At 50.6% G+C, this 22,931-nt stretch overlaps 1 protein-coding gene across 6 annotated transcripts in view; it reads right to left on the bottom strand.

Annotated features, from left to right (window-relative positions):
- CCDC57 (coiled-coil domain containing 57) overlaps window positions 1-22,931 on the bottom strand; it is a 119,157-nt gene that overhangs the window by 66,665 nt on the left and 29,561 nt on the right. For all 6 annotated transcript variants that reach the window (XR_004054992.1, XM_030923178.1, XM_030923174.1 and 3 more), the window contains exons 8-12: window positions 21,717-21,917; window positions 14,707-14,865; window positions 6,149-6,311; window positions 5,278-5,409; window positions 383-605 (exon numbers count right to left, since the gene is read on the bottom strand). Coding sequence is in view for 5 of the 6 variants with exons in the window: in XM_030923178.1 (XP_030779038.1) it covers window positions 383-605; window positions 5,278-5,409; window positions 6,149-6,311; window positions 14,707-14,865; window positions 21,717-21,917 (878 nt within the window). In the remaining variant the exon portion in view is untranslated. The remainder of the gene's footprint in view (window positions 1-382; window positions 606-5,277; window positions 5,410-6,148; window positions 6,312-14,706; window positions 14,866-21,716; window positions 21,918-22,931) is intronic.

Here is a 22,931-nt window from a genome sequence, read left to right as displayed (position 1 = left end):
AACCCCGTCTCTACTAAAAAATACAAAAAACTAGCCGGGCGAGGTGGCGGGCGCCTGTAGTCCCAGCTACTCGGGAGGCTGAGGCAGGAGAATGGCGTGAACCCAGGAGGCGGAGCTTGCAGTGAGCTGAGATCCGGCCACTGCACTCCAGCCTGGGCGGCAGAGCGAGATTCCATCTCAAAAAAAAAAAAAAAATGCTGAAGATTCCTTCTCTTGGAGAAAAAGCAGTTTTCATGCTTTGAATTTATTACAGGGGATGTTAACTTACAGGACTCTGAAATGAAGCCTCCTTGAAGCCAGTCGAGACCCATGCTCCTGTCTGTCCTCCTCCCTCCCTCTCCCACTTCCCCTCCCGCTCTGTCCCTTTCTCCCTGTTACTCACCAGGAGTGGCGGGGTCTCCCCCAGCCTTTGGGTCAGGCTGGTTTGCATCTGTGCTCTCTGCCGCTGTCTGGACGGGAGGAGGAATCTGATGGCTTAGAGCCTCCATTTCTTTCCTCATCTGGGCAATCGCGCTTCGCAAGCTCGTGTTCTGCTCTCGGAGCCGCTGGATCTCATTGGATGGAAACTCTTTACTTATTTCTTCTTCATGCTGCCCGAGGAGCATCTGTCAAATGCAAGGAAAAATGACTACAAAAAGATGAACGGTTCCCCAGCTCGTCCTGGCAGACTGCGCCTCCGCCCTCCCTGCGCCCCTCTCAGGGCCAGTCCCCTGCTTGAGCTTGGGCTGTGGTCCCTCCCCCTCCCCGGGGTTGTGATATCCCTCCTTCCTGGCCTGACAGAGGTGCAAACATGACACTCAAATTCCTGAAGCTTTCCATACTGTTGCGATCCCTAGAGTGTTAAATCCACAGAGGCAGAAAGTGGAATGGGCGTGCGGGGGCTGGGGGCGGGGAGGGGGAGCCCGTGTTTCTGGGGACAGAGCTTCAGTTTGGGAAGAGGAGAACATTCTGGAGAAGGGTGGTGTGAGGGCTGCATCTCCGTGTGAATGCGCTTCACGCTGCTGAACGGTGCACCAAAAAATAAAGTGGCCAGCTTTGCGTTATGTATACTTTAGTACAGTCAAACATCCACTGAATAGGATGAAGAGCAGGTTCGGAGCATGCAGAAGAAAAGGTAGTGAATATAAACACCAGGCACCAGAAAATACCCAAACTGAAGCTCAGAAGGAAAAGGGCCAAAGAAGAAAAAATGAGGAGAGCTCTGGAGACCAGAAACAAGGTGCACAAGGAACCAGGAGCCCAGGCGAACACGAAGGCAGCAGACGCGTCTACGACAAGCATGTTACAAACACGATGGAAACCATACAGCACAGATGACGAAGCTCAGTGAAGCTTAAGCAGGATAAACAGAAAGAAGATCACACCAAAGAGCACTGCATAATCAAACTGCTGAAAAATCACCAACACAATGGAAACTCTACAAGCAACCAGAGAAGAGAGACATGTTACACTCGGGTCAAAGGGCAGGCATAGGGATGACAGACCTCACAAGGAGCCCCCAAGGTGGGAGGACAACGAGACGAGGTGGCTCTGGTGCAGGAGGAGAGGCAGGCCCCACCCACCCGGTTCTAGGTGAGGAGTGTCCTTCTCTAACCAAAGGTGGGGGCACTTCTGCCTCCGACCAGGAGGGACTCGCCGCTATGAGTCTTTCCCTCTGGCTGTGAACAACTAGAACAGCAGACACATTAGAGGAAACACCTGCTTCCAGACGCCAGCACAGACCCCGGATACCGGAGAGGGAAACAAAGTCCCAGGGCTCTGGCCCAGCTCAACCATGAGTCCAGCCAAGATGTGTGCAAAAGGCACAGCTTCCTCTCCTGCGGAGCCACCCTGAGGGATGCAGAGCCTGCTCCCCGCTCCGCACTCCGTGAATACAAGCCTGAAGCAAGACCTGGACCCCTTCCCAGGGTGCTCTGACTCCCTGGCCCACGGGCTCCTCCATGCTCACCAGCAAGGCCAGCTGGCCTGGGCTCCCAGGAGGAGAGCTTCACACGCCGTGCTTAAGGGTGGAGAGAATGCGAACAGAACATGAACCTCAACTGGCAGTTTAGAAACGGAGACAGTAAACTGCCCACCGCAGTGCCGTGATAACACTGGTGAACAACGTGAAGGACCATTGGTGAGAAAATTGCTAGGTGCATGACGGTGTGGCCACTTGATAAAATATGCAGACATTTAGATTCTGTTTGTGAAGAATTGTAATGACATGGGAATATATTTATGGTAGAACCAAAATGAAGAAAGACTTCTCCTGGAGAAACAGTCGCATGAGGGGCAGACCACCGAAGGCCGCGCTTGACCTTGCCAGCTACAGACTGGGATACCGAGTGCCCACGGGCTTACCAGGCTCTGTCCTAGGATGCGCTGAGGGTGCTGGCCGCATGACCTCACTGGCTGCGCATTCCCGCCACAGCCGCAAGCAAGGCTCAGAGGGCTCGGCAGTGTGAAGGGAAAATCTCATTAAGCTAAAGGGAAAAGTCAAGCTGGGAATTGCTCAGGGCAAACCTGCCTCCCATTCTATTCAGTCACCCTCTTCTCACTGAGGTGAATGCATATCTCACTGCCTCCTGTGGAGAGGCTCATCAGAAACTCGAAAGAATGCAACCATCTGTCTCTTATCTACCTATGACCTGGAAGCCCTCTCCCCACTTCAAGTTGTCCCGCCTCTCCAGACGGAACCACTGTTCATCTTACATGTTGATTGATGACTCACGTCTCCCTACAATGGTGGCTCAGGTTAGCGGCGGGGGTGGCTCAGCTGAATCCAAGCACTTTGGAGGCGAGACGGGGCGGATCACGAGGTAGGAGATCAAGGACCATCATGGATACCAGCTGAAACCCCGTCTATACTAAAAACAAATACAAAAAACTAGCCGGGCGCACTGGCGGGCGCCTGTAGTCCCAGTACTAGGGAGGCTGGGCGAGAATGGCGTGAACCCGGGATGCGGAGCTTGCAGTAAGCTGAGATCCGGCCATTGCACTCCAGCCTGGGCGACAGAGCGAGACTCCGTCTCAAAAAAAAAAAAAAAAAAAAAAAAAAAAAACCAAACTGTGCTCGGACCACCTGGGGCACATGTCATCGGGACCTCCTGAGGCTGTGTCGGGGTGTGCGTCCTCAACCTTCGCAAAATAAACCTTCTAAATTCACTGAGACCTGTCTGAGATTTTCTGGGTTCACACTTTGGTAACCACAGGGAGATTCTGAGTGGAGATGCCTCTGACCTTTGACAAAACTCCTATCAGTACTTGGTACTGGAATGAGCCAACTTTATGGCTCAAACCAACAGGACAATTTGCCAAGGTCTGGGAGCACCCCCTCCAGAGAATCCGATCTCCCCAAATTTGGTCAAGATTTACAGTTTATTTTGCTGTACAATATTGGCAGAAGAGCTGAGGCAGGACTTGCTTGTCTGTTAGAGAGCAGTCTTCAGCCTGAGACCCATCCCTAGGTAAGTAACTGAATTGGCATTTGTCTTGGCTAAAGTTAAGATTAACAACCAAGCCGGGCATGGTGGCTCACGCCTAGTAATCCCAGCACTTTGGGAGGCCGAGGCAGGCAGATGACCTGAGGTCGGGAGTTCGAGACCAGCCTGACCAACATGGAGAAGCCCCATCTCTACTAAAAATACAAAATTAGCCGGGCGTGGTGGCGCTCACCTGTAATCCAAGCACTTTGGGAGGCCAAGGCAGGCAAATCACCTGGGTCAGGAGTTTGAGATCAGCCTGATCAACATGCAGAAACCCCATCTCTACTAAAAAGGCAAAAAATTAGCCAGGCATGGTGGTACGCATCTGTGGTCCCAGCTACTCGAGAGGCTGAGGCAGGAGAATCACTTGAACCCGGGAGGCGGAGGGTGCGGTGAGCAGAGATCACGCCATTGCACTCCAGCCTGGGCAACAAGAGCAAAACTCCGTCTCAAAAAAAAAAAAAAAAAAAAAAAAGCCAGGTGCGGTGGCTCATGCCTGTAATCCCAGCTACTTGGGAGGCTGAGGCAGGAGAATCACTTGAACCCGGGAGGTGGCGGGGGGTGGTGGTGCAGTGAGCTGAGATCGCGCCACTGCACTCCAGCCTGGGTGACAAGAGCAAAACTCTGTCTAAAAACAAACAAACAAACAAACAAACTCTAAAAATTAGCCAGGCATGGTGATGCGCATCTGTGGTCCCAGCTATCTGGGCAGCTGAGATGGGAGGATTGCTTGAGCCTAGGGATAGGAGGAGATTGCAGTGAGCTGAGATTGCACCACTGCACTTTAGCCTGGGTGACAAAGCGCAATCCTGTCTCAAAACAAATGAGTAAAAACCACATGAATGAAGGACGAGCTAGGAACAATCTTCATACCAGTTAGGATCTGAGTCCTAAGTACACTAGGCTGCCTTGGCACTCTTGGAGGAAGCCCTGCCCATCTAGGCCCTTCATGACAAGCCAAGCCTCAGGCAGAGAAGCGAATCGAACAGGAGAGAATGTGCACCAGCGGCGGCTTTGTGCGGGGAGGTGGGACCAGCAGGGGGCAGGGACTCTCGGGTGGTCGTGTTGCGGTAGACTTGTTGCGGTGGTCGTGTTGTGGTAAGGGTGCTTGGGCACACTGATGTGTCGAATGCACTGACCTGTGTGCTCCAGGCCTGCGTACACTCTACTGCATGTACCACAACCCTACGGAGAAAGAAAAGCCATCTGCAGGCCTAGGGCAGTCCTCCCATGCTGGGCCCTCTGTGCTCTCCCCCAGCCTCCTACAGCCCTGTACCCCACTCCCGTCTGCCTGTGGACCCAGCTCTGTTCTGATGAGCTGTGACAGCTCAGGCAAGCTCCTCAGTGTTGCCATGTCTCAGTGGACATGGTGCCAACCTCCAAGATGAAATGAGTGGAGGGACGTCAAGGCCTAAGGGCAAACCCTGGCATAGGATGAGTACTTAACTACTGACCACTAACGTCACTGCCCAACAAAATCAGGAGCGGTGATGACAGATTCCTAGCATAACATGACCTGCTGTGACGGTCCTCAGGCAATACCATAAGAACAAACTCACATGAACGTCTGCTATCTAGTAATATTTGGATTTGGGATTTTTAAAGCTTTCGAACATGAAAGATACAAAGAAGCCCGAGTTCACCTTAACTCTCTCAAGCTTCCGACTTACCCTTGTTTGTGCAACAGGTCATTTAAAAAGAACACAACTGAAAGACTTAACTCCAGTCTTGGTAGGATTTGGGGATCCAGTCCTATTTTCCCACTGCTGCTGTTGAGCAAAGTCTCAAAGAGCAGGCTGGGCACTCTCACCTGTGCCCCTGGTCCGGGGAGCCCATGCATCCTCAGGGCCTGCACGGCCTGGTCTCGTTCCAGGGTCACGGCCTTCAGCACCACCTCCTGCTCCCGTAGCGCCCGCTCTGTCTCCTGCAGCTTGGCAGCAACCTGGGAATGACGCTGGGACTCAGTCCCTGTGTGGATGACGGGGCAGCTCCCATGCCTGCTGAGGCTCCAACAGCACACATAGGTGGGAGATGCTCAGAGCACCAGGCTCCCCACTGCGGCCAGGCCACCAAACCCTTCCTACCACCCACACCCCTGGCTGTCCTTGCAGGCCAGCGGGGATCATGGGATCATGCAACGCTACTTAAACCACGAGGCTGGCCAGCTACAGAAACCGCTTATGCAAGAAAGTCAAGGTGGGTGGACGGGCGGGGAGCACTTTTATTACTGTAATTTTTGTTGCTACACAGCATACTGCTCAATGAGGTTTAGTGTTTTCAAATTTAAAGAACCATTTGGGCCGGGCGCGGTGGCTCAAGCCTGTAATCCCAGCACTTTGGGAGGCCGAGACGGGCGGATCACGAGGTCAGGAGATCGAGACCATCCTGGCTAACCCGGTGAAACCCCGTCTCTACTAAAAAATACAAAAAACTAGCCGGGCGAGGTGGCAGGGCGCCTGTAGTCCCAGCTACTTGGAAGGCTGAGGCAGGAGAATGGCGTAAACCCGGGAGGCGGAGCTTGCAGTGAGCTGAGATTCAGCCACTGCACTCCAGCCTGGGCGACAGAGCGAGACTCCATCTCAAAAAAAAAAGAACCATTTGGTGAGAACCAGACCCGTCCTGCCCAGCCCCACCTCTGCAGAGGTGCCGAGAAGGCCCCAGGCCCTGGTGGCCCCACACACCTGACTTTTTGCCGTGGTCAGACCCTGAATCAGGGCCTCTGACTTTTGGATCTGGTCCCTTTCAATGTCGTCACAGCGGCGCTGCCAGTCCAAGCCCATCTGCACCTGATCACGCTCCAGGCTCCGCTCCCTTTCCACCGCCAGGGACAGCTGTTGCTTGTACCTAAGGACACGTCCAACCGCCCAGCATTAATGCTTCCTGAGGAGGAAGCATTCCACAGGAAAAGTGGAGGAGCGACGGGAAAGGCAGGGCTGCCGCTGTCCCTCCTGCTATCACGCGGCCTGCGCTGGCCTGACATGCTCTGGGCTCCTGTGGATGGGCACACAGGGGTGCCCAATAAGAAGATGAGCAGGCGCCAAGGATGGCCGGATGCCGGAGAAAACCCAACACGACGGAGGAGGGGGATGGATGAGGGGGATGCGCACAAAAACAGAAGAACCAGCAAGCAGGAAGAGAGGGAGGAAAGCAACAACCTTAAAAGATCATAAACTGGTTATGCACAAAGGAACAGAGCTACGAAAGCAAGCAGAGCAGGGTGGACCCAGCCACGGGGCGGGCAGGGCTGGGAGAGCCCCCGGAGCGAGCGCAAAGGGACAGAGGGCTGGGAACACAGGAACCCGGGGCTTCCTCCAGAAGACCAGCATCTTAGATCAGAATGGAGGGAGGAAGCCACCCAGGATGTAAAAAGGCAGGTCCACCAGGACAGAGCAGATGCCAGCCTTCAGAGAGCTCTAGAGACCCCACACGCACACAGTAAGGGGAAACGTCACAGTACGAAGGACAAAATAAAAGTCTACAGGGGAAAAAGAACAAAAATTGGACGGGGACTAGGCTTGACACCAGCAACTCAGGGACAGAAGGCCACGGGGGCCACACGTTGGGGGCAGAATTCCAGGCTGTGGGCGATCCTGTGACGGGGAGAGGTCCCTCCTGTCCGAGGCAGTGACGCAGAGATGGTGGCATGGCTCTGCATGGGAGGGAGACTCTCCTGCTGGCCTCATTGCACCGGTAAACTTCAGGGAGTTTGAATGATAGCAATGGAGCCATCGTGTTGTGAGAGGGTCCCTGGAGGGGCTGTGTGGCCAGGGCTGAGGATGCCTCTAGGGTGGAGAGTGACCCTGGCTGTCAGCCAGCGAGGGAATGGAGGCCTCGGCCCCACAGCTACAGGGACTGAATTCTGCCAACAGCTGGGTGAGTCTGGAAGGGGCCCTGGGCCTCCAAGGAGAGGCAGGCCCGGCCATCATTGATTCTAGCCTGGAGAGACCCTGAGCCGGGAACGGCTGAGCCCTGCCTAGGCCCTGGCCCCAGAACCTGAGATAATAAATGGGTGTTTAAAGTAGCTAAGCTGCTAAGTTTGTGGTAATTTATACACAATATGTTCTTGTTTTTGTTTAATTATTTTTATGGGTTTTTTTTTTTTTTTGGATACAGAGTCTTGCTCTGTCACCCAGGCTGGAGTGCAGTGGTGTGATCTTGGCTCAGTACAGCCTCTACCTCCTGGGCTCCAGCAGTCCTCCTGCCTCAGCCTCTCGAGTAGCTGGGACTATAGGTGCATACCACCACGCCTAGCTAATTTTTGTATCTGTTATAGAAACAGGGTTTCGCCACGTTGCCCTGGCTGATCTCAAACTCCTGGGCTCAAGCCACCTGCCCGCCTTGGCCTCCCAAAGTGCTGGGATTACATGTGTGAGCCACCACGCCCGGCTACACATACTTTTTTTTTTTTGAGATTGAGTCTGGCTCTGTCACCCAGGCTGGAGTGCAGTGGCGTGATCTCAGCTCGCTGCAAGCTCCACCTCCCAGGTTCATGCCATTCTCCTGCCTCAGTCTCCCCAGTAGCTGGGACTACAGGTGCCTGGCAACACGCCCAGCTAATTTTTTGTATTTTTAGTAGAGATGGGGTTTCACCGTGTTAGCCAGGACGGTCTCGAACTCCTGACCCCGTGATCCACCTGCCTCGGCCTCCCAAACTGCTGGGATTACAGGCGTGAGTTACCACGCCTGGCCCCACACATACATTTTTAAATCCCTGTAACTGCAAAAATAAATAAATCTTTAACATGACACAGCAGCTGTCACCACGCCTATCTTCCCACTTCAAACAAATGGGACACTGGGCAGAAAATGGGGCATGGCTTTCACAGAGTGAACGACAAACACACGAACAGTGCGGGGCCCAGGCCCCTCAGAGAAGGTCCTTGCGAGATGGACCCACTCGCCTCCCGGCTTCTCTCCACAGGCCCTTCCAGGTCCCCACAGGGACGTGAACCATGCAGAGCACGGTGTTCTTGCTGTGAGGAGAAGACAAAGACTGGAGTTTGGAGAAGCTGAAGTGGCTGAAGTGGTGAGGCAGAGTGGCAGAAAGGAGGGGATCCCGGGATCTGTGCAGGGATCTCCTAGAAGTTGTGGCTGACAGCCACATGCAAATACACAGGAGAAGCCCACATGGGCTGGGCCAAGAGCAACTCGTGGGAACGGAGCAGCCAGCAGAGAGCTCCACGTGCGCTCATTCCCAGAGCTCGACAGGCCGGCCAGCAGAGCGTCCTTGGAGCTCTCTCCAGGGCACGCAGTGGGGTCTGGGAGAGTCATGGTGCTGAGTCAGCCCTGGCGGAAAGGCTTCTCCAGACCTGCCCCACCTGCCCTCGCACCCATTTTTAAAAAGTCTCAAAAGGGTCAAGCTGCCACGTAAATACTTAACTGCAGCCAAACAAAACCACCACAGCCAGATCCAGACACTTGCCAACGTCATATTCACCAGTGTCTGACATCCAGTGAAAACTTACCAGATGGGCAAGGACGTACAAAAAAAAGGTAGCTCTCTCCAGTAGAAAAATCAGCCAATAGAAACAGACTCAGAAATAAAGATAGGGCCGGCCGCGGTGGCTCAAGCCTGTCATCCCAGCACTTCGGGAGGCCGAGACGGGCGGATCACGAGGTCAGGAGATCGAGACCATCCTGGCTAACACGGTGAAACCCCGTCTCCACTAAAAAATATGAAAAACTAGCCGGGCGACGTGGAGGGCGCCTGTAGTCCCAGCTACTCGGGAGGCTGAGGCAGGAGAATGGCGTGAACCCGGGAGGTGGAGCTTGCAGTGAGCTGAGATCCGGCCACTGCACTCCAGCCTGGGCGACAGAGCAAGACTCCATCTCAAAAAAAAAAAAAAAAAAAAGAAATAAAGATATGATGGAATTAGACAAATACATTTAAGCAGCCATTAAAATAAGTTCAGAGATTTAAAGGCAACCGTGCACATAATGAGAAGAGAAATTAAATGTATAAAAAAGTCTAAATATTGCCATATGTACTGTTTTCTTTCAGTGAATGGAAGAGTTTAACAAAGAAAGAACATTGGAATCAAGAGTTGAGAATGTAAGCCAGATGCATTGGCTTCACACCTGTCATCCCACCACTTTGGGAGGTCAAGGCAGGTGGATCACCTGAAGTCAGGAGTTCAAGACCAGCCTGGCCAACATGGTGAAACCCCATCTCTACTAAAAATACAAAAATTAGCCAGGTGTAGTGGCGCATACCTGTAATCCCAGCTACTCTAGAGGCTGACACAGGAGAACTGCTTGTACCCAGGAGGTGGAGGTTGTAGTGAGCTGAGATTGCGCCACTGCACTCCAGCCTGGGCGACAGAGTGAGACTCCATCTCAAAAAAAAAAAAAGAAAAAAAAAATTGAGAACTTTATCACAACATGTTTCTTTTCTTCTGCATTAGCTTGTATTATGAGCATTTTCTACATACACAAGTAATACGTATATCTAAGTGTGCTTTCTTGAAGATAATATTTCATACTGTTTAATTTCAGTCAGTGGAAGTATTTAACAACAAAAAAAAAGAATGCTGGAAGAGCTAAGAACATTATTACAACATGTTTATTTCAGCATTGGTACTATTCCTTTTTTTTTTTTTTTTGAGACCAAGCCTCGCTCTGTCGCCCAGGCTGGAGTGCAGTAGCACCATCTTGGCTCACTGCAGCCTCCACCTTCTGGGTTCAAGTGATTCTCCTGCCTCAGCCTCCAGAGTAGCTGGGATTATAGGCACCTGCCACCACGCCCGGCTAAGTTTTTGTGTTTTTAGTAGAGATGGGGTTTCACCATGTTGATCAGGCTGGTCTCCAATTCCTGACCTCAAATGATCCACCTGCCTTGGCCTCCCAAAGTGCTGGGATTACAGGTGTGAGCCACTGCGCCCGGCCGGTAATTTTTTTTTTAGACAGAGTCTTGGTCTGTTGCCTGGGCTGGAGTGTAGTCACACGACCAAATACCTTTCACCTATGAAAGGAAACACTGTCAACCTAGAATTTCTCATCTAGTGAAGATGCTCCTCAAAAATATGGAGACAAAGTTTCAGACAAACAAAAGCTGAGATGATTCCTGAGCAGCACATCCGCACCACAAGGTATATTAAAGGAAGGGCTGAGGCTGAAGGAAAATAATACTACACGGAAACCTTATATCTGATTTGTAAAAAATGAAGAACATCAGAAAAAAATATTAGAAAAGGTATAAAACTTTTTCTTTCTCGTTTTTATTTTTACAAAGGATAGTCTGATCAAAGCAAATATAATGATTCCCCTTACATAAAATATAAGAAAACCATAGTAAAAAGGAAGAGGAGGCTGGGCACGGTGGCTCACGCCTGTCATCCCAGCACTTTGGGAGGCCAAGGTGGGTGGATCATGAGGTCAGGAGTTCGAGACCAGCCTGGCCAACATGGTGAAACTCCGTCTCTACTAAAAATACAAAAATTAACTGGGTGCGACGGTGGGCGCCTATAATCCCAGCTACTTGGGAGGCTGAGGCAGGAGAATCGCCTGAACCCAGGAGGCAGAGGTTGCAGTGAGTCGAGATCGTGCCACTGCACTCCAGCTTGGGCAACAGAGCAAGACTCCGTCTCTCAAAAAAAAAAAAAAGAAGTAGCAGAAACAGAGGTCATTCCTTGAACAGAAGCAGAAATTGAATTGAAGAGTTTTATATTACACATACAGTGGTAAATATTAAACACAGACTGTATAATAAATCTCAGAACTGTTCTTATAAATCTCAGAACAACCATTAAACATGTAAGACAAAGAGGTTTATATAATAAGAAAACTGGAAATAAAATGAAATTCTAAAATATATTCAATGGATTTTTTTAAAGGCAGAGAAAAAGAAACAAAGAACAGATGAGGATAATGGAACGCGAATAGACCGGGCACGGTGACTCATGCCTGCAATCCCAGCACTTTTGGGAGGCTGGGGTGGGCCCATCAGTTGAATCCAAGAGTTCGAGACCAGCCTGGGCAACAGAGCGAAACCCCGTTTCTACCAAAAATACCAAAAAATTAACCAGGCATCAGAGCACACGCCTGCAGTCCCAGCTACTCAGGAAGCTGAGGTGGGAGGATTGCTTGAACCCACCCAGGAGGTTAAGGCTGCAAGTGAGCTAAGATTGCACCACGGCACTCCAGCCTGGGTGACAGAGCAAGACCTTGTCTCAAAAAAATAAATAAATAAAATAAAATAAAGAGAATAGCAAACAGTAAGTGGAGATTTAAGCCATAATATACAAATATATCAATAATGGCATTAAATTAAATTATCTAAACCCCCTGAGGAACAGGTAGAGTGTTACACTAGATAAAAGAAGACTCCAACACAGGCCACCCACAAACCAGGCATGGCGGCTCGCGCCTGTCATCCCAACACTCTAAGAGGCCAAGGCGGGAGGATCGCTTGAGTCCAGGAGCTTGAGACCAGCCTGGGCAACATGGTAAAACCCTGTCTCTACAAAAATAGAAAAATTAGTTGGGTGTGGTGGCGTGTGCCTATAATCCCAGCTACTTGGGAGGCTGAAGTGCAAGTATGAGTTGAGCCTGGGAGGTTGAGCCTGCAGTGAGCATGAGCCCTGATTGTGCCACTGCACTCCAGCCTGGGTAACGGAGTGAGATCCCATCTCAAGAAAACAAAAAAGATGAAGCACAAGTTAAAGCAGAGGGTGGGAAACTGAAGCAGAAAAAGCTCAAGCAGCCCTGTTAATATCAGACAGAGAAGACTGTGGACAAAAGAATATTACCAGGAGGGTCAGGTGTAGTGGCTCACACCTGTAATCCCAGCACTCTGGGAGGCTGAGGCAGGAGAATTGCTTGAACCCAGGAGGTGGAGGTTCCAGTAAGCTGAGATCGTACCACCGCATGCCAGCCTGGGCGACAGAGCAAGACTCTATCTCAAAAAAAAAAAAAAAAAAAAGGCAGATGCTAACACCTGTGATCCTAGCACTTTGGGAGGCTGAGGCGAGTGGATCACCTGAGGTCAGGAGTTTGAGACCAGCCCGACCAATACGGTGAAACCCCGTCTCTATTAAACATACAAAAAAATATTAGCTGGGCCTGGTGGTATGTGCCTGTAGTCCCAGCAACTTGGGAGGCTGAGACAGGAGAACTGCTTGAACCTGGAAGGCAGAGGTTGCAGGGAGCTGAGATCGTGCCACTGCACTCCAGCCTAGGCAACAGAGCGGGACTCTGTCTCAAAAAAAAAAAAGCACACTGGGACAGGGGCCTGACTGCGGAGGGCAGGAGGGAAGTATGTGTTTACAGAAGATTCCATAGCTTGCCTGAAGTGGTGATTATACGGCGTAGTCATCCTTTTTCACCCCGCTATAAAGAACTACCTGAGACTGGGTAATTTATAAACAAAAGAGGTTTAATTGACTCACAGTTCCACATGGCTGGGGAGGCCTCAGGAAGCTTACAACCATGGTGGAAGGCAAAGGGGAAACAAGGCACGTCTTACATGTTGGCAGGAGAAAGACAGAGTATGGTGGGGGAGCTGCTAAACGCTTATTTATTTATTTATTTATTTATTTTTGAGACAGAGTCTCGCTCTGTCGCCCAGGCTGGAGTGCAGCGGCGTGATTTTGGCTCACTGCAATCTCCGCTTCCCAGGTTCAAGCGATTCTCCTGCCTCAGCCTCCCGAGTAGCTGGGATTACAGGCGCGTAACACCACACCCGGATAATTTTTGTATTTTTAGTAGAGACAAGGTTTCACCATGTTGGCCAGGCTGGTCTCAAACTCCTGACCTCAGCTGATCCGCGTGCCTCAGCCTCCCAAAGTGATGGGATTATAGGCGTGAACCACCATGCCCAGCCCACCAAACATTTATTTATTTATATTTTATTTTTTTATTTATTTTTTTTTTTTTTTTTTTGAGACGGAGTCTCGCTCTGTCGCCCAGGCTGGCGTGCAGTGGCCGGATCTCAGCTCACTGCAAGCTCCGCCTCCCGGGTTTACGCCATTCTCTGGCCTCAGCCTCCCAAGTAGTTGGTACTACAGGCGCCCGCCATCTCGCCCGGCTAATTTTTTTGTATTTTTTTTTAGTAGAGATGGGGTTTCACCGTGTTAGCCAGGATGGTCTCGATCTCCTGACCTCGTGATCCGCCCGTCTCGGCCTCCCAAAGTGCTGGGATTACAGGCTTGAGCCACCGCGCCCGGCCTGTTTATTCATTTTTTTGAGACAGAATCTCACTCTGCTGCCTAGGCTGGAATGCAGTGGCATGATCTGGGCTCACAACCTCCGCCTCCTGGGTTCAAGTGATTCTCCCACCTCAGCCTCTGGAGTATCTAGGACTACAGGTGTGAGCCACCATGACTGGCTAATTTTTGTATTTTTAGTAGAGACGGGGTTTTACCATGTTGACCAGGCTGGTCTCGAACTCCTGACCCCGTGATCCACCCACTTTAGCCTCCCAAAGTGCTAGGACTACAGGCGTGAGCCATCACACCCAGCTCACCAAACACTTTTAAACCATCAGAACTCACTCAGTATCATAAGAACAGCATGCGGGAAACCGCCCCCACGATCCAATCACCTCCCATCAGGGCCCTCCCTTGACACATGGGGATTACAGTTTGAGATGAGATTTGGGGGGGACATAGAGCCAAATATCATACGGCATACACATTCATCAAAATTCATCAAGTGTAGAGTTAAAATGGATGAGTTTTAGCAAATGTATTCTGTAATAAAGTTGAATGTGTATGGGAAATAGAAGTTATCTTTGTTCAAGTAAGTGTTCATCCCAATGGATAGGAAAAACATGAGGACATGAACAATCAGACAAGACAGATGAGGAGATTCTTTGTTTTTGTTTTCCTTTTTGCAGAGATGGGGTCTCACTATGTTAACCAAGTTGGTCTCCAACTCCTGCGTTCAAGCAATCCTCCTGCTTCTGCCTCCCTAAGTGCCAGGATTATAGGTGTGAACCACCACGCCTGGCAACAGGAGCTTCTCAGTGCAGGATCAAACAGCAGAAGCACCTTTATGGCTCTTATTACAGACTGAGAAACACCTGTCCTCTGGCCGCGCTCCCTCCAGCAGGCGGCCCCTTCTGCGTCTTCCCACACCACCCTGCGTGACTGGACATTCTATCTGTCTTGTTCACTGTCTTTCTCCCCCAAGAAAATGTGAGGCCAGGGACTCGACCTGTTCAGTTTTGAATCCTTAGTACCTATAACAGCACCTGCCCATAGGAGACACTAAACGGAAATAACTGCCTGGGGACAGTTACCTTTCAATGTCCTGCTGGGATCGGGCCACCTGTGCCTTGAGCTTCACCTCTTCTTCCTGTAGTGTCTGAATCTGAAGGTCTTTGGAGACCATCTCCTTAGACAGTTGAGCAATCTGAGCATCCCAGGCAGATTTTACAGTTGACACATCTTCACGAAGTCTAAACATGGAAGGGAAACTATGTAGATGTGGTTCTCACTCACTCAAGTTGTCTCTTACACAGCACCCCCAGCAAATACACACACCACACACACACACACACACACACACACACACACACACACACACAGCTCTCAAAGGAAATCCACATCAGAGCTGAAACTTCCTGGCCTAGATGATGGAGATGGTTCTGCACAGGAAGAAGTAAGCATCCTGGCCAGGCGCGGTGGCTCAAGCCTGTAATCCCAGCACTTTGGGAGGCCGAGGCGGGCGGATCACAAGGTCAGGAGATCGAGACCATCCTGGCTAACACGGTGAAACCCCGTCTCTACTAAAAAAAAAATACATAAAACTAGCCGGGCGAGGTGGCAGCGCCTGTAGTCCCAGCTACTCGGGAGGCTGAGGCAGGAGAATGGCGTGAACCCGGGAGGCGGAGCTTGCAGTGAGCTGAGATCTGGCCAGTGCACTCCAGCTTGGGTGACAGAGCGAGACTCCGTCTCAAAAAACAAAAAACAAAACAAGAAGTAAGCATCCGTCCACCCAACTGCCTCCATGCATGCATGCATCCCACCAACCCAGATTCCAGCTAAGCTCCTGCAGCACACCAGGCCATGTGCCAGGTTCTTGGTGTGGGGAAGGTGAGGCATGACATGCCTCCCATGCCCACAGAGCCCACAGTCATGAAGTAGCACCACCTCTGACCAACTTACCTGCATGTCCTCGCCATGCCTAGCACAGCACCCCATGTGCAGAGACATTCAACGCGTTTTCAAATTGCATAGTAAAATAAGTTTCTACAGAACCTATTAAACAACCTTAACAGCAGGACGCCTCCGGGAGAATTACCCAAAATTGAATAAATTTCCCAAGAAAATGTTCGGGACAATATCTAGAGCTGTTAACTCAGGTAGCCACGGTACTAACCTAGGCAAGATGACACCTGCCCACTTGCATGGGCTTAGGCCTATTTCCCTAAAAGATGGGGTAGACGGCTCACAAAAGCAACTGTAACATGACACACAACAGACTTCAGATGCTCCTGCGCTGATGAACTTCCAACTGACAGTGAGAAGCAGAGGGTGAGCTGGCTGCCCCCACAGAGGCCACCCCTTGTCACAAGGGGTCAGTTAAACCCAGCATGAGTGGTGCATTCAAACCTGGTGTTATACAGAATGGAAAAAAAAGCCACCAGTTTTGGACACATATTTTAGCACAGGCTGAAAAGAGACACCATCAAAGGCATCAACATTTCCAGTCATCTCTGGCAATTCGGGCTGACACAGAGTGTGTGTCTGGGCTCCTTCCACGCGGTGCACGGGCACCGAAGAAACAGACTCACCAGCGGCCTCTGGGGCTCTGGGAAGCAGCTTTATCCCTGGACCATGAGCCACCTAATAACGAGGGCCGGCCCCATTCCCAGCATCAGGACGGTGATGCGACTCTGCCTGGGGCCTCCCGATGCACAGTCTCAGGTGTAGACGAATGGGCACGGCCGCTGAGCCCTCACTGCAGGGACAGAGGGCACCACGAGCACGAGCGGGAGGGCACTGCTCACCACAAGAGCGAAATGCTTTCTGGGAGAGGCCAAGGTGGGAGGATCACTTGAGCCCAGGAGGTCGAGGCTGCAGTGAGCCATGATCGCACTGCTGCACTCCAGCCTGGGCGACAGAATGCAACGCCTTCTCTTTCTTCTGCGTAATGGGATGGTTAAAATAAAAAAAAGAAGGCTGGGCATGGTGGGCTCATGCCTGTAATGCCAGCACTTTGGGAGGCTGAGGCAGGCAGATTGCTTGAGGTCCAGGAGTTCGAGACCTGCCTGGGCAACATGGCTAAACCCTGTCTCTACTCAAAATACAAAAATTAGCCGGGTGTTGTGGCACGCACTTGTAGTCCCAGCTACCTGGGAGGCTGAGGGGAGAGGATCACTGCACTTCTGCCTGGATGACAGAGTGAGACCTTGTCACAAAAAAATAAAATAAATAAATAAAGGAAGAAAAAAATGCTTTCATGTTAATCCTACAGGTTTTCTCTGTAGCTTCCAAACTCCATACCAGCACAAAACTACTGAAAAACTCATTAAGAACTACAAAGCTAGCCAGGCATGGTGGCTCACAGCCTACAATCCCAGCACTTTGGGAGGCTGAGTGGGGAGGATCACTGAGGTCCAGGAGTTTGAGACCGTCCTGGGCAACATGGGGAGACTCCATCTCTTCTATTCTATTCTATTCTATTCTATTCTATTCTATTCTATTCTATTTATTTTATTTTATTTTATTTATTTTTTTTGAGACGGAGTCTCGCTCTGTCACCCAAACTGGAGTGCAGTGGCCGGATCTCAGCTCACTGCAAGCTCCGCCTTTCGGGTTCATGCCATTCTCCTGCCTCAGCCTCCCAAGTAGCTGGGACTATAGGCGCCCACCACCGAGCCTGGCTAGTTTTTTGTATTTTTTAGTAGAGATGGGGTTTCACCGGGTTAGCCAGGATGGTCTCGATCTCCTGACCTTGTGATCCGCCCGTCTCGGCCTCCCAAAGTGCTGGTATTACAGGCTTGAGCCACCGCTGCCCGGCCTCTATTTTATTTTTAAAAAGAAACAAAGGAACTGAAATAAATAAAGCTGTCACTTATTTCTATTTTTTTAATTAAAAATATCATTTTCTTAGAGACAGAGTCTTGCTCTGCCTCCTGAGTAGGTAGGACTACAGGTGAGCGCCACCGTACCTGTCTAATTTTTTTGGGGTAGACATAGGGTCTTGTTTTGTTGCCCAGGCTCAAGTGATCCTCCTGCCTCGGCCTCCCAAAGTGCTGGGATTAGAGGTGTGAGCCACTGTGCCCAGCCGAGGTCATCATTTAATGCTAACTCATACTTGGGATCATGGGATCAGAACGATAACTGAACTCCCCAGAAGTAAAAGAGGAAAGATACAAGCTTTAGAATGTAGAAGTTTGTTTCTTACTGCCAAAATAATACTGCGTACGTGTAGCAATAATTCTCAATGAGCAAAGAGTATTTATGGACAGAAAACGAAAAGACAATCAAGAACAACATTTAGCTTAAGGCTGCAAGGGGAGGCCAAGGTTAGGCGCACAGGAGTGGTGAGGCCCAGCCACCTCGGCCCCTCTCACCTCGCACACCGACCGCAGAGGCTTCAGGTGCCCCCATGCATGGCAGCTTCAACAACTCTGCTTGAATCTGACTCATCAAACAACAAAACAGCATGCTGAGTCGAGAGAAACTATCCTGAATAAGCCCTTAACTTCCCGGTACTGTGTAGTTCTAAGAGCCATTTCCCCCTTAAACAGGAATACAATGTGACAGAGAATTCTGTCGGTGGTGGCTCACGCCTGTAATCCCAGCACTTTGGGAGGCCAATGTGGGAGGATGACTTGGGTCCAGAAGTTTGAAACTAGTTTAGGCAACATGGAGAAACCCTGTTTCTACAAAAAATACAAAAATTAGCTGGGCTTGGTGGCGCACACCTGTAGTCCCAGCTACTGGGGAGGCTGAGGCAGGAGGATCACTTGAGCCCATGAGGTCAAGGCTACAGCGAGCTGTGACACACCACTGCACTCCAGCCTAGGCAACAGAGTAAGACCCTGTCTCAAAAAAAAGAAAAAGAGGCCAGGCGCGGTGGCTCATGCCTGTAATCCCAGCACTTTGGGAGGCTGAGGTGGGCAGATCACAAGGTCAGGAGATGGAGACCATCTTGGTCAACATGGTGAAACCCCATCTCTACTAAAATACAAAAAATTAGCCGGGCATGGTGGCACATGCCTGTAATCCCAGCTATTTGGGAGGCTGAGGCAGAAGAATCACTTGAACCTGGAAGGTGGAGGTTGCTGTGAGCTGAGATCGCACCACTGCACTCCAGCCTGGTGACAGAGCAAGACTCCGTCTTAAAAAAAAAAAAAAAAAGAAAAACAAAAACAAAAAGAAGAGAGAATTCTCTGTAAAAAAAAAAAAGTGATGGAAATTTTTCTAAACAAAGAGAAAAAGCCAGCGGCTAAGTGTGGTAAATACTAGAAAATGACTCGTCTTAAGCATCTTCAGTAAATACAGCTTCTCCATGGATCACGTCTGGAGACTGGAACTTAGTGCTAAGCACCTCACCGTGGCTGCAGTGGTGTAGCTTGTATGCATCTCACCCTGTACACCAGGCACAGGTGGAACAGGGCTGCCCATATGCCCTGGCCTGGCTTAGACACTAGAAAGGAAACGGGATTTAAAAAGAAACTAGTGGCTGGGCGAGGTGACTCACGCCTGTAATCCCAGCACTTTGGGAGGCCAAGGCGGGTGGATCACCTGAGGTCAGGAGTTCGAGACCAACCTGGTCAACATGGTGAAACCCTGTCTCTACCAAAAATACAAAAATTGGCCAGGCGTGGTGGCATGCACCTATAATCCCAGCTACTCGGGAGGCAGAGGCAGGAGAATTGCTTGAACTCAGGAGGCGGAGGCTGCAGTGAGCTGAGATCACACCACAGTACTCCAGCCTGGGTGACAGAGCGAGACTCCATCTCAGAAAAACAAAATCGAAACAAAAAAGGAACTAATGAATGAGTGAATGCTTGGGCTGCTGATAGGAATGTGGTGCAACCACTGGAAAGCAGAAATGTGGCTCCTCAAAAGCTAAACACAGAATTAGATGACCCAGAAATTCCACTCTGCATCTGTGCACAGAAGAACGGGAAGCACAGTCTCAAAGATAAATTTGTAACCGAGGCTCATGGCAGTATTTTTTTTTTTTTTTTTTTTTGAGACGGAGTCTCACTCTGTCGCCCGGGCTGGAGTGCAGTGGCCGGATCTCAGCTCACTGCAAGCTCCGCCTCCCAGGTTCACGCCATTCTCCTGCCTCAGCCTCCCGAGTAGCTGGGACCACAGGCGCCGCCACCTCACCCGGCTAGTTTTTTGTAGTTTTTAGTAGAGACGGGGTTTCACCGGGTTAGCCAGGATGGTCTCGATCTCCTGACCTCGTGATCCGCCCGTCTCGGCCTCCCAAAGTGCTGAGATTACAGGCTTGAGCCACCGCGCCCGGCCGGCAGTATTATTCTTAAGAGCCAAAAGATAGAAACAACTCACACGTCTATCAATGGATGGACGAATAAACAAAACATGGTCCATCCAGACAATGGAATATGGCTCAGCCTTAAAAAGGAAGGAAATTCGGCCGGGCGCAGTGGCTCACACCTGTAATCCCAGCACTGTAGGAGGCCAAGGCGGGTGGATCACGAGGTCAGGAGATCACCAGGTTAACCATCCTGGCTAACACGGTGAAACCCTGTCTCCACTTAAAAAAATACAAAAAAATTAGCCAGGCATGGTGTGGGCGCCTGTAGTCCCAGCTACTTGGGAGGCTGAGGCAGGAGAATGGCGTGAACTCAGGAGGCAGAGCTTGCAGTGAGCCGAGATCACACCACTGTACTCCAGACTGGGCGACAGAGTGAGAATCCGTTTCAAAAAAAAAAAAAAAAAAAAGGAAGGAAATTCAGACTTAATGCCACTAAACTGTACACTTTAAAATGGTCAAGATAAGGCTGGGCACAGTCTTATGTCTGTAATCCCAGCACTTTGGGAGGCGGAGGCAGGTGGATCATCTGAGGTCAGGAGTTCGAGACCACCCTGGTCAACATAAGAGAAAACCCGTCTCTACTAAAAATACAAAAATTAGCTGGGTGTGGTGGTACACGCCTGTAATCCCAGCTACTCGGAAGGCTGAGGCAAGAGAACTGCTTGAACCTGGGAGGCAGAAGTTGCAGTGAGCCGAGATCGCGCCACTGCGCTCCAGCCTAGGTAACAGAGCCAGACTCCATCTCAAAAAAAAAAAAAAGGTCGGGCGCAGTGGCTCAAGCCTGTAATCTCAGCACTTTGGGAGGCCGAGACGGGCAGATCACGAGGTCAGGAGATCGAGACCATCCTGGCTAACCCAGAGAAACCCCGTCTCTACTAAAAAATACAAAAAAAAAACTAGCCGGGCGAGGTGGCGGGCGCCTGTAGTCCCAGCTACTAGGGAGGCTGAGGCAGGAGAATGGCGTAAACCCGGGAGGCAGAGCTTGCAGTGAGCTGAGATCCGGCCACTGCACTCCAGCCTGGGCGACAGAGCGAGACTCCGTCTCAAAAAAAAAAAAAAAAAAAAAAAAAGGTCAAGTTGAAAGAAAAGAAAAAGAAAAGAAATAAAGGAGGAAAATGGTTACGATAATAAATTTTATGTTATGTGTATTTTACCACAATTTAAAAATTCAGAGAAAAGGAATGAAATTCTGACACATGTTAAAATGTGGGCAAACTTTGAGGACATTATGCCAAGTGAAACAAGCGAGTCCCAAAAGAACAAATACTGCGTGATTCCCATTTACAGGAGGTCCCCAGCCTGGCTGCATCCACAGAGGCAGCAAGTAGAATGGAGGTGGCCCGGGGCGGGCGGGACTCGCCGGGAGCTGGCAGGGGTTGGGGGGCAGCTGGCGGGGGTCAAGGAGGCATTGGTGTGTACTGGGAAGATGGAAAGTTCTGGAGATGACAGTGGTGATGGTTTCACAACAATGTGAATGTGCCTAATGCCACTGCCACTGATCTGTACACTAAGAAATGGCTACAATGGCAAATTTTATGTTATGCATATCTTACTATAAACAGATGAATGCATACATACATAGAAACTACACAATTTCAAAACTAAAGAAAAGGCAAAAAACAAAACCAAAAAGACTGGTTAAGAAAAGTGACTGAGAGCTACAGAAGCCACTCCCTGTCTGCTGCCTGGCCCACTTTCCTGTAGTCTGGCACCAGTGGGCCCAGGTCAGTACAGCCACAGCCGTCCCTGCCCTCACCCTCTGGGTGGAGCCAGGCACATACTCACTGGTCAATGGCAGCATCCTTCTCCTTGGCCGTGTGGGCCTGCCTCCACTCTGCCCTGCGGAGCTGTGCCTCCAGGGTCTCGCAGTGGGCCTGCAGCTCCAGAACGCTGGCCTTCAGCTCCCGCAGCTGCTCCACATGGGCTCCCTTCACCGCCACCAGCACCGCGTCCTTCTCCCTGGCTAGACGGTCGAGCTCCTCATGCCTGAAACAGTGAGCGTCCCATGGTGCTCACCCAGCCCCCAACACCCAGGCCCCAGACCCTCTTTGGAGGCATTCATTACCCTGCCTCGTGCACAGGTGCTGCTATATGTCTGCCTCAAGGCTTTGCAGCAACCACCTGGCCACCTGTTCCTCATTCCTTGCAGGCTAACATGGACCAAGGCCCCTGGCCTGCCCTCCAGAGCCCACAGCCCCCCGGAGAAGCACACCAAAAGGAGGTGCATAGAGTACAGTTTGACCCGACCAACCTGTGAAAGCAAAAAAAGGTAGAAGCTCATTGCTTTGCATCCTGGCAGCCAGCCAGGTCTACTGAGCCACACTGCACCCAGCCTATTTATTTTCCAATTAGAGGCAAAGTCTTGCTGTGTTGCCCAGCCCGGCCTTGAACTCAAGCAATCCTCTTACCTCAGCTTCCCAAGTAATTGGGCTTACAGGCCACACCACTTTGCCTGGCAAAAATCTTTTACTTTAAAAATATTATGTTAGCAGCCGGGCACGGTGGCTCACGCCTATAACCAAAGCACTTTGGGAGGCCGAGGTAGGTGGACAGCTTAAGCCCAGGAGTTGAAGACCATCAGCGTGGGCAATATGACAAAACACCCTCTATGAAAAATACAAAAATTAGCCTTTGTGGTGGCAGGCACCCATAGTCCCAGCTACTCGGGGGGCTGAGGTGGGAGGACCACTGGAGTATGGGAGGTCGAGGCTGCAGTGAGCCGTGATGGTGCCACTGCACTCTAGCCTGAGTGACACAGTGAGACCCTGTCTCAAAACAAACCACTGCGCTCCAGCCTGGGTGACACAGTGAGACCCTGTCTCAAAACAAACCACATTAGCAAAAGGACTAAATAAATAAATATTTTAAAAAGATTTACGTGTTGGTTTTCTACCCTGAGCATATTAGGCTCTACTAAGTAGAGTGTTATCAGGTATATGTAACATTATGGAAGCCATCTCAGTGAAGTCTTTGATCTAACCCTACCAGGACTGAGAGAGT

Source organism: Rhinopithecus roxellana, chromosome 19, assembly GCF_007565055.1.
Source record: "Rhinopithecus roxellana isolate Shanxi Qingling chromosome 19, ASM756505v1, whole genome shotgun sequence".
NCBI classification, from domain to species: domain Eukaryota; kingdom Metazoa; phylum Chordata; class Mammalia; order Primates; family Cercopithecidae; genus Rhinopithecus; species Rhinopithecus roxellana.
This window is presented reverse-complemented; position numbering and strand designations above follow the sequence as displayed.